The sequence below is a fragment of the Octopus sinensis genome, linkage group LG23 (assembly GCF_006345805.1).
Source record: "Octopus sinensis linkage group LG23, ASM634580v1, whole genome shotgun sequence".
NCBI lineage: Eukaryota > Metazoa > Mollusca > Cephalopoda > Octopoda > Octopodidae > Octopus > Octopus sinensis.
This window is the reverse complement of record NC_043019.1, coordinates 4,401,411-4,413,797: the sequence shown is the minus strand read 5'-3', so window position 1 is coordinate 4,413,797 and position 12,387 is coordinate 4,401,411. Positions and strand designations below refer to the sequence as shown.

Sequence of the window (12,387 nt, the reverse complement as noted above, 5' to 3'; positions counted from 1 at the left end):
GAACATAAATTGTGACTAAGGTTTGGTGGAAGATTTTAATTCAAAACTTATGAAAACAAGACATTTGTACTCAGAGCCAGAGCTGGTTTCAGCCGGGTTGGTATCAAAAAGGTTAAATATAACAAAGAGTTTAGTAAAATAACTTAATTATCATTAAGCTAGTGTTAGGAACATAAATTGTGACTAAGGTTTGGTGGAAGATTTTAATTCAAAACTTATGAAAACAAGACATTTGTACTCAGAGCCAGAGCTGGTTTCAGCCGGGTTGGTATCAAAAAGGTTAAATATAACAAAGAGTTTAGTAAAATAACTTAGTTATCATTAAGCTAGTGTTAGGAACATAAATTGTGACTAAGGTTTGGTGGAAGATTTTAATTCAAAACTTATAGAAACAAGACGTTTGTACTCAGAGCCAGAGCTGGTTTCAGCTGGGCTGGTAACAAAAGGATTAATTGACTAAAATATCATCATCATTTAACATCCCTTTCTCCATGTTTTATATTGGAATTATGGTTATGTGTGTGTGTGTGTGGATTAAGTGTTCGTTTCTCTTTTTATCTTCTGCAATTTTTATTTTTGGATCTTCTATAAATAGGCGCAGGAATGGCTGTGTGGTAAGTAGCTTGCTTACAAACCACATGGTTCCGGGTTCAGTCCCACTGCGTGGCACCTTAAGCAAGTGTCTTCTACTATAGCCTCGGGCCGACCAAAGCCTTGTGAGTGGATTTGGTAGGCGGAAACTGAAAGAAGCCCGTCGTATATATGTATATATTTCCAAGATATAGCTCCCCCCCCCCGATCATCACAGATCCTCCTCCATGTTTAACAGTTGGAAGAAGGCAGTCTGGGTCAAATGCTTCTTTTGGCTGTCTCCACATGTATACTCAGCCGATAGTTGGAAATAGGATAAAGGATGACTTGTCCAAGAAAATAACATTCTTCCACTGCTCTAGGGACCAATTCTGTAGGTTTTTACTCCACTCTAAATGCTTTGTTTAATTACCTTTTTCTGATGGTATCTGAAAAGAAAGAGCAATTTTAGCGTAGGCGCAGGAGTGGCTGTGTGGTAAGTAGCTTGTTTACCAACCACATGGTTCCGAGTTCAGTCCCACTGCGTGGCATCTTGGGCAAGTGTCTTCTGCTATAGCCCTGGGCCGACCAAAGCCTTGTGAGTGGATTTGGTAGACGGAAACTGAAAGAAGCCTGTCGTATATATGTATATATATATGTATATATATATGTGTGTGTGTCTGTGTTTGTCCCCCTAGCATTGCTTGACAACCGATGCTGGTGTGTTTACGTCCCTGTTACTTAGCGGTTCGGTAAAAGAGACCGATAGAATAAGTACTGGGCTTACAAAGAATAAGTCCTGGGGTCGATTTGCTCGACTAAAGGCGGTGCTCCAGCATAGCCACAGTCAAATGACTGAAACAAGTAAAAGAGCAACACTAACAATAGACCAAAGAACATAAATATAAACAAGCTTTTGATGGTTTTATAGATATTTCAAAATTACGATGCTATGATGCTAGGTGTTTCCATTATTTTGTCCAACCCCTGTATATATATATATATATATATATACATGCTAAGACCCCCTTCGGTCATTTTTTCTGAATGACCGTGGGATTGCATCTAGAAAGTTACCCTCCAAGGCACAAGTCCGGGCAAGGTTATTTATGGAAGACCACCAGTCGTCCATGCATACCTATTTCTTTACTACCCACAAGGGGCCAAACACAGAGAGGACAGACAAATGGATTAAGTCGATTATATCGACCCCAGTGCGTAACTGGTACTTATTTAATCGACCCTGAAAGGATGAAAGGCAAAGTCAACCTCGGCGGAATTTGAACTCAGAACGTAACGGCAGACGAAATACGGCTACGCATTTCGCCCGGCGTGCTAACGTTTCTGCCAGCTCGCCGCCTACCATCTTCCCCTCTCCATGCTACCAGTGTTATCCAAGGGAAAGGCAAAGGGGCCGATACAGCTTGGCACCTGTGACGTCGCAACTCATTTCTACAGCTGAGTGAACTGGAGCAACGTGAAATAAAGTGTCTTGCTCAAGAACACAACACACAGCCCAGTCTGGTATTCGAACTCACAACCCCGCGATCGTAAGTGCGACGCTCTAACCACTGAGCCATGCGCCTTCACACACACACACACACACACACACGTATATAAATATATAAAATTTATTTTACCATTGTATATTCCTATTTAACAACAATTGTTTTGTAACTTCATAATCAGGTATGAATGATTTTATTATATTTTATAATAAATCATTTACATGTCTGTATTACTATGTATATACATCAATGTGTGTATATGTGTATGTAATATATAATATGTGTGTGTATATATATATATATATATATATATATATATATATATATATATATATATATGTGTGTGTGGAGGCGCAATGGCCAGTGGTTAGGGCAGCAGACTCGCGGTTGTAGGATCGCGGTTTCGATTCCCAGACTGGGCGTTGTGAGTGTTTATTGAATGAAAACGCCTAAAGCTCCACAAGGCTCCGACAGGGGATGGTGGCCATCCCTGCTGTACTCTTTTGCCACAACTTTCTCTCACTCTTTCTTCTGTTGGCCTGCTCGCTTAGCCAGCGGGTTGGCGTCATTTGACGGCTAAAACAATGGGAAGATCATTGTGACCAGCGATGTGTAGCAACATTTGATAGCCTGGTCAGTCACGGTGATCACGGTGATATATATATACATATATATATATATATATATATATATATACATGTATGTATATATATATGTACAAAGGGCGGAGGAACTCTTGAGAGTCAATGGCCATCCAATAAATGTGTATTTTTTTTTAAGGCTTAAGGGTGTATCATGCGCGGGGACATAGAAATATGCTGTTGCTTAGTGAGTGGGATTGACTCAGTGCACAGCCTTTCCTCACTTTAAAAAACATATCTTTGCACAGGCATTGCATGATAGCAACATTGTTCATGATTGTTGATAGTGCTGTGAGTCTCAACTGAATGGCTGGCTGTAGCCTTAAAAAGCAAATAAAAGTCACATTCGATCACAGCACCAATAACAGTTAAGCTTCGTGCAATGGCTATACTCGATAACGAGGGGGGCAGCCATCATGTATGTATGTATGTATGTATGTAGGTAGGTACACACCCACACACACATATACATATATATGTATGTATGTTACAGCTATGAGACAATATGAACTGGAGAGAAACCCTCAAGATATTCCGAAAGATTCTGTTACAGACCTCAAGCAACAACCATCAATAAACAAAGGTAAAACTTCTTCAAAATCGTTTTACTCTACTGAATAAGTAAACCTGGTATATGCACTTGAAGTACTATTAAATTAAAATAGCCATCTGTGTATCATACTTAATGTATACACACAATCAATAGGCCAGTTACTGTGGTATTTCTCTTGAGATAAGATCTCTTACCAATGAGCTGTGTTAAATCATCATCATCATCATCATCATCATCGTTTAACGTTCGCTTTCCATGTTAGCAAGGGTTGGACGGTTTGACTGAGGGCTGGCGAACCAGATGGCTGCACACCAGGCTCCAATCTTGATCTGACAGAATTTGTACAGCTGGATGCCCTTCCTAACGCCAACCACTCTGAGAGTGTAGTGGGTGCTTTTCACGTACCACCGGCACGGAGGCCAGTCAGGCGGTACTGGCAATCACCTCGGTCAAATCTTTTTACACATGCCACCAGCACAGGTGCCAGTAAGGCGACATTGGTAACGATCATGCTCGAATGCTTTGCCCTTTTACGTGCCACCGGCACGGAAGCCAGTTGGCTGTTCTGGCAACGATCACGCTCGGATGGTGCTATGGGCACCCTACTAGCACAGGCACAAGTGTCAGTAAGGCGACACTGGTAATCATCATACTCGAATGGTGCCCTTTTATGTGCCACTGGCATGGAAGCTGGTTAGCCGCTCTGTCAACGATCACGCTCGGATGGTGCTATGGGCACCCTACTAGCACAGGCACAAGTGTCAGCAAGGCGACACTGGTAATCATCAGACTTGAATGGTGCCGTTTTATGTGCCACTGGCACGGAAGCTGGTTAGCCACTCTGTCAAACGATCACACTCGTATGGTGCTCTTTGCACAATAAATTTCAGAAGGAGATGGAAATTTGAATCAATAACGCAAAAAAAGTCAAAAAGTATTTGTCGTTATTTGCTAGTCTCTGCTACAAGGAATTCTTGTCTCCCTCTCATATTTATTTTGTTTTGAACACAGCTCATCTGTAAAAGATGTTATCTCAAGACCAATACTACAGTAACTGTTCTATCAATAGTGTATCTACATTAAATATGATACATAGAGGACTACTTTAATTTAATATTGCCTCAGATACTGGATTTTTATTCCGCTGAGCGGCTTTTTGCAACATCATTATTTATTTTTTCCTTTATCAGGTGCAGTGAATTCTCCTCCAAACATGTAGCTAGCTGTGAGCACATGCCATTAAAATGGTCAAAATATGTATGGCATCCTTTATGACTGCTGCTGGGATAAATTTTTGTCACTGTCCGATATTTATTGTTTTAAACACATCATGTCCATAAGAGATGTTATCTCAGGATAAATACTGCAGTAACTGGCCTATCAACTGTGTATATACATTAAATATGGTAGCCAAAGGCCTTTTTTTTTTTCGCTCTGCATTCTTTAATAGCATCTAAGAAAGGAGCAGTCTTGTGAACATCAAAATTTCCTCTAACATTATCGCTATGAGAATAAGATATATATCTGGAAGATCCTGGAAGGAATTGTGCCAAATTTTGGCATTGAAAGCTACACCAATGCCAGAACGGGATGACACTGCATAGTGCCAAAGGTCCCAGCAATACCATCACACTTCAGGACCATTTACTGCAACAGCCTGGGTTTCCAGGGCCCACAGCTTTTTAATATTCTCCCAAAGAGTCTGAGGAACTTGCACAAAGTAGATGTAGGGGTTTTTAAGTCAAAGCTGGACCTCTTCCTGTCGAGAGTCTCAGATGAACCTACCTAACGGCAAGAGGTGCAAATGAGGGTAGCTATATCAAACTCCATTCTTCACCAAGTGCCACATATTAGAGGAGGCTCTTAGTAGTAACAGTGTAGCACAAAACGGCGGTGCATCAGCATGGCCGCTGAGAACCAGGCTAAACTAAATGTCGGATCTTTTCTGTTTGAACGGCAGTTTTTAACATAATTTCTAGGTAACTAAAAAAATTTAAACTTTGTATACTGGTAGAATGTGTTTATAAAATATCTTTTTCTCTTGGCTTTATTGAGAAAATTGTATAGTTTGTCAGATATTTGTTGTTTTTCTTCAATTTCTGTAATTTCAACCAATCAATGACGTCTGTTGAGTTAAAAAGCATTCTGTGCCGTATAAATATGTCCCTCGTTTAAGAAACAGATTGGGTTTATTTACATTTGTGAAGAAAAAAAAGATACCTTTCCCCCACCCCTAACCCTAACCCTAAAACATATTGAAATGCAATAGATCGATTCTAGGGTCATAATTATGGGTGACAATTTCATATGACACCGCTAGAAAAAACTGCCGTTCAAACCGAAAAGATCCTAGCTGTCTGCTAGAAATAAGAGCCAAATTTTCTTCAAGTCATACCCTGGCGTCCTAAAAAATAAGAGACTCATTGTATAATGTCATCTAAGAAACACTGTATCTTAATAAAGGACGAATTGGTCAAGGTTGAAATACTTTTGACCACAGATTGTCTTGAACCATGACTGAGCTGGGGCCAAACAACAACAAAAACAAAGAATTCTTTATCAGTCTGTAATTTCGTTTGCAATTAAATTCTCATATCTAAATAAATGTCTAATTATTTCTTATCTAAAACAGACATCTCTAAATACCACAAAACATCTTGTGGTATTTAGATTTGTCTGAAGATTGCGAGCTGGCAGAGTCATTTACCCCTGCTTTAATGCAAGAAAGTATACTAGTCCCTTAATGTTTGATATTCAATATTTCATCTGTTCAATAAGAGAATCGATACTACATTTCATTATACTACTATATATACTTTTTATACTTTTTATACTATATATTCTACATTAATATTATAAAGAATATAAATAAAACAGAAAAACAGAGTTGGAATTCCTTTGAATAATATATATATATATATATATACCGGAGTAAACACATAAATGTGAAACAAGGTGGAAAAAAGAGTACTCAAATACCAGTGGTAGAGTAATATGCTTTATTTAAAGCATATTATTTAGGCATATATATATGTATATATAATATGTATGTATGTATGTATAGATATATATATATATGTATGTATGTATGTATATATATATTATATATATTATATATATATATATATATAATATATATTATATATATATATACTTTATTTTAAGCAGCAGAAAATTCAACAAAATCTGTTACTCTGAGTTTCTCGTTGCCGTTCATCAGACAGTTTCTAGCAAAAACTGTCTGATGAACGGCAACGAGAAACTCAGAGTAACAGATTGTTGAATTTTCTGCTGCTTAAAATAAAGCATATTACTCTACCACTGGTATTTGAGTACTCTTTTTTCCACCTGTTTCACATTTATGTGTTTACTCCGGTATATATATATATATATATATATATATATATATATATATATATATATATTATATATATATATATATATATATTTGATTATATATAATATATATATATACATATTTTTTTTTCTAGTTTCAGCTCAGAGCTGCGGCTATGCTGATGCACCACCGTTATATATATATATATATATATATACATATATATATATATATATATAATATATATATATATATATATATATATATATATATATATATATATATATATATATTATTATTCAAAGAAATTCCAACACTGTCTGTTTTTATGTTTTATTTATATTCTTTATATATATATATATATATGTACATGGGCAGACAGCTTACCCTCAGGATTGAACCGACAGCTTAGTGAAATGGAAGTGAAACATGATAAGTTACTTTCCGAGTTGAATAAGCTACAAATTCAAATCCATGATTTTGGGAAGAAGACACAAACTGAAGGTAAGGAACTTTTAACTTTATTTCAATGGAATTCCTTAGTCTTTCTTCGTGTTTGAAATTCTAGCTTTCTTGTGACAGGAAATGTGACAGTAAAATGTCTCATTAGTTTTTAGCCACTGTTTAGCTCTGGCCTCGTTTTATGAAGTGATTTAAAGATAAATCTTCCTTTGGATTGTTGGTGAGGGTCCCAGCTGATTCAGGGACCTGGTAGCTATTTATAGCTACTTGGTAGAACTGAAGAGCAGTCAAAGATAAAGATTTTCTTCCCTTCAGCAAAAGGCTAGTGCCGCTGGACTGGCTCCTGTGCAGGTGACACGTAAAAAGCACCATTTGGGTGTGGCCGTTGCCAGTACCACCAAACTGTCCCTCATGCCGGTGGCACGTAAAAGCACGCACTACACTCTCAGAGTAGTTGGCATTAGGAAGGGCATCCAGCTGTAGAAACTCTGCCAGATCATATTGGAGTCTGGATCACCAGACCTCAGTCAAATCGTCCAACCCATGCCAGCATGGAAAGTGGACGTTAAATGATGATGATGATGACATATATAATATTAATAAAATACTGGAAACATATTTGGTATGTTATGATTTATATATCATACACATATTTCTCTAAATTAACTGCCAGGATTACATAATTGTTTGTTGAAACGTTATATAATCTTATTAAATTACCTCTTCGGTGTTTAGCAAAAAATACAATTAATGGTGTTCAATGCTCAATATAACTTCTTTTAAGGTAGTGAGCTGGGAGAATCATTAACATGTTGGGCAAAATGCTTAGTGAAATTTTGTCTGTTTTTATGTTCTGAGTTCAAATTTGTCAAGGTTGACTTTGCCTTTCATCCTTTGGTGGGGTCGATAAAATAAGTACTAGTTGAACACTGGGGTTGATGTAATCAACTTACCTAATTGTCCTAAAATTGCTGGCCTTGTGCCATAATTTGAAATCAATATATACCCCCATTATGCAAATTATCACCTGTGCCGGTGGCATGTAAAGAGCACCATCCGAACGTGGCCGATGCCAGCGCCGCCTTGATTGGCTTCTGTGCTGGTGGCACATAAAAAGCACCAACCAATCGTGTCGGCTGCCAGCCTCCCCTGGCACAAAAATGCACCCACTATACTCACGGAGTGGTTGGCGTTAGGAAGGGCATCCAGGTGTAGAAACACTGCCAGACCAGACTGGAGCCTGGTGCAGCCTCCTGGCTTCCCAGACCCCGGCCGAACCGTCCAACCCATGCTAGCATGGAAAACGGACGTTAAACGATGATGATGATGATGATGATGATCAGTGGACTGGTTTAACTCAGGGCATTGTGTTGAAGTCCCAGGCTACATCTTTCCATATCTATATGGGTAGATACACATACATACATACCCACAACCATTCCCAGTGTATTCAATTAAGGGGTGGAATGGAAAGAAGAAAAGGGATAGCTATCCTGTTTTGTAGACAGGAAGGCTCTAATGTCAACAGCCCCAAAATACCAGCACAACTACCATAACAAGACATTAAGATCATCATCATCATCATTTAACCCTGTAGCATTTAATCCAGCCATATCTGGCTCAAATAAACTATTTGTTTTTATGTTAAAACTGATCAGATTCAACCTCTCACACCTACCCTACAATGTCATTCTCTAAATATACAGGCATACCATTGAAATCTTGAAGCTACAAAATAATGTGAGATTAATTCAAAACTATGTGAATAGATAAGTGATGATGATCATCATCGTTTAACATCCGTTTTCCATGCTAGCACGGGTTGGACGGTTCGGCCGGGGTCTGGGAAGCCAGGAGGCTGTACCAGGCTCCAGTCTGATCTAGCAGTGTTTCTACAGCCAACCACTCCGTGAGTGTACTGGGTGCTTTTTATGTGCCACTGGCACAGGTGCCAGGGGAGGCTGGCAGCGGCCACGATTGGTTGGTGCTTTGTACGTGCCACTGGCACAGATTTGGCAAATAAATCTAAAGAATTAATGTCCATTCTCCATGCTGGCATGGTTTGGATGTTTTGACAGGAGCTGACCAACTGGAGAACTGCCTGGGCTCCATTTGTCTGTCCTGGCATGGTTTCTATGGCTGAATGCCCTTCCTAATGACAACCACTTTATAGAGTGTATTGTTGTTTGTTCCTTCTCGAGCTATGCCTGGCTCATAAGGGCCGGTTTCCCGGTTTCCTTGGCTTATAGGTTTCCCACCTGGACTGGACGCCAGTCCATCACAGGTGAGCTGCGAGATGCAGGAGGAAAGAGTGAGAGAAAGTTGTGGCAAAAGAGTCAGCAGAAGTTTGCCATTACCTTCTGCCAGATCCGCATGGAGCTTAAGTGTTTTCGCTCATAAACACACACATCGTCCGGTCTGAGATTTGAACCCACAATCCCTTGACCGCGAGTCTGCTGCTCTAACCACTAGGTCATGTGCCTCCACATAGAGTGTATTGGGTGCTTTAAACATGGTACTGGCATGAGGTACTTTTATGTAGCTCTGGCAGAGGCGATTTTACATGGTACAAGAACAGGTGCATTTAGAGGAGCACTCTGTCGGTTGCAACGATGAGGGTCAATGGAAAAGCTTGCTCGTGAAATTAATGTGCAAGAGGCTGAGCGCTCCACAGGCACGTGTACCCTTAACGTAGTTCTCAGGGATATTCAGCGTGACACAGAGTGTGACAAGGCTGGCCCTTTGAAATACAGGTGTCACTCATTTTTTCCAGCTGAGTGGACTGGAGCAATGTGAAATAAAGTGTGTTGCTCAAGGACAGGAATTGAATTCATGACCTTAGGATCATGAGCCGAATGCCCTAACCACTAAGCCACGCACCTTCACACAGGTGCATTGACTTAGCACTGGTAATATCACTTTTACATGACACCGGCGTGTGCACTTTTGTGTGGCACTGGAACCCACAAGCAATAAAATTAACCAGCACTATGACCCTGGCAACATCGGGTCATAGTGCTAGTGCATGCATATACAGCTGCGTGCGTGCGCACATACACGCGAGTACTGTCCAAATCTCCGACCAATCACATGCAGCTAGCTGGCATTCAATTGGCGTATCAAGTTTCGGGCATTTTGATTGGGTTTTGGATAGAAAATTCACAAAAAAGTCACTTCTATTGATTTTTTAATGGCTTTGCGGGGTGACTGGGGAAATGTAAAGATGTGCACGACCACCCTTGGACGGTTTTGACTGGCCATAGAAAGTGTGAGCCCTCTAACTGAAAAATTGTGGATTTGTATAAAGGATACACTGACATTTTGCCGTTTATATATATAGAGATACCGATCATGGACGTTTGCCAGCATCGTATGGCACCTGTGCCGGTGGCACATAAAAAGCACCCACTACACTCACGGAGTGGTTGGCATTAGGAAGGGCATCCAGCTGTAGAAACACCGCCAGATCTGACTGGGCTTGGTGCAGCCTTCTGGCTTCCCAGACCCCGGTTGAACTGTCCAACCCATGCTAGCATGGAAAGCGGACGTTAAACGATCATGATGATGATGATGATGATACCAGTAGGAGGAAAAACAGGTACAGTACTAGCATTAATGTAATGTGGAGGCACACGGCTTAGTGGTTAGGGTATTGGACTCATGATTGTAAGATTGTGGTTTCGATTCCTGGACTGGGTGATGTGCTGTGTTCTTGAGCAAAACACTTCATTTCACGTTACTCCAGCTGAGTAATCCTGAGTAATAAGTAGTCCTGTAACTGACCATTTAAGCGGGGAATATATATGCCATGTGGAGGCGCAATGGCCCAGTGGTTAGGGCAGCGGACTCGCGGTCGTAGGATCGCGGTTTCGATTCCCAGACCGGGCGTTGTGAGTGTTTATTGAGCGAAAACACCTAAAAGCTCCACGAGGCTTCGGCAGGGATGGTGGTGATCCCTGCTGTACTTTTTCACCACAACTTTCTCTCACTCTTACTTCCTGTTTCTGTTGTACCTGTATTTCAAAGGGCCGGCCTTGTCACTCTCTGTGTCACGCTGAATATCCCCGAGAACTATGTTAAGGGTGCACGTGTCTGTGGAGTGCTCAGCCACTTACATGTTAATTTCACGAGCAGGCTGTTCTGTTGATCGGATCAACCGGAACCCTCATCGTCGTAACCGACGGAGTGCTTCCTTATATGCCATGACATCAAGAAACTGGCCCTTATGAGTTGGTATGATTTGAGAAGCTAACTTTTTGTGGAGGCACATAGCCTAGTGGTTAGGGTGTTGGACTCCTGATCACAAGATTGCGATTTCAATTCCTGGAGTGGGCGATGCATTGTGTTCTTGAGCAAAACACTTCATTTTCACTTTGTTCCAGTCGAGTCAGCTTGTAAAACTGAGTAACCCTGCGGTGGACCGGTGTCCCATCCAGGTGGGAAATACATACTCCATAACACCAGGAAATTGGCCCCTATGTGTCAGTATGACTTGAGGAGGTATCTTTACTTCACTCTACATTCATGTTGCGAATTAAGGTTGAAGAGGCTTGTGGTTGACTGATTTTGTACTTGTACGTGTACTTGTGGTGACATTCACCCTGGGCGGGTTGAGTCGGCTTCTACCTTAGAAGAAGTTTCGTGGGAATATGTGGATTTCATAAGCGGTCCCCAACAATCCCGCATGTAGAGACATCCTGTTTGTCGCAGATTGTCCGCAGACGCAGGGACAGAATGACCGAAGAGCCGCTGGTTGTCGAAACAGACACTCCGAAGATTTTCACCAGAGCCCCGTCTGCCGGGTTGTGGCCCTAATACCACTCGGTGTCAGACCAAATCCGCCTTGGGTGGCCCTACCAGGAACCGAAGTTCTCGACGGCATAGCTCTGACTCTACCCGTTGCCAGTGTCCCCACCACAGTGAGGAGAGGATGGACTTTGGGGACACAAACAGACACTCCGAGGATTTTGCTCCTATAACCAGTATTAATTCTGTAACCCTTTAAAAGGGAAGATAAGAAAGTTCATTTTCAGCACTTGATGCTTTGGGAACCAGACAAAATTGCTGCAGCTTGGCTGGGATGTGTTACCCCACCCTCCATATTCTCCAGATATTACTCCTTCGGATTTCCACTTATTCAGGTTTCTGCAGAATAGTCTTAATGGTAAAAATTTCAATTCCTTGGATGACGTAAAAAGATACCTTGATGAATTTTTTGCCATGAAACCCGATCGAAAGTAGCCCATCCCACTCAAAAGGTCCCTAAATAAGGGTTGTTTAAGGATGTTGAATGAACCACCCCTGTTTCCAGAGGTG

At 40.8% G+C, this 12,387-nt stretch overlaps 1 protein-coding gene across 3 annotated transcripts in view; it reads left to right on the top strand.

Annotated features, from left to right (window-relative positions):
* Positions 1-12,387, top strand: part of LOC115223662 — a 45,744-nt gene that overhangs the window by 20,311 nt on the left and 13,046 nt on the right. For all 3 annotated transcript variants that reach the window (XR_005003562.1, XM_029794335.2, XM_036512519.1), the window contains 2 exons: positions 3,213-3,302; positions 6,988-7,113. Coding sequence is in view for 2 of the 3 variants with exons in the window: in XM_029794335.2 (XP_029650195.1) it covers positions 3,213-3,302; positions 6,988-7,113 (216 nt within the window). In the remaining variant the exon portion in view is untranslated. The remainder of the gene's footprint in view (positions 1-3,212; positions 3,303-6,987; positions 7,114-12,387) is intronic.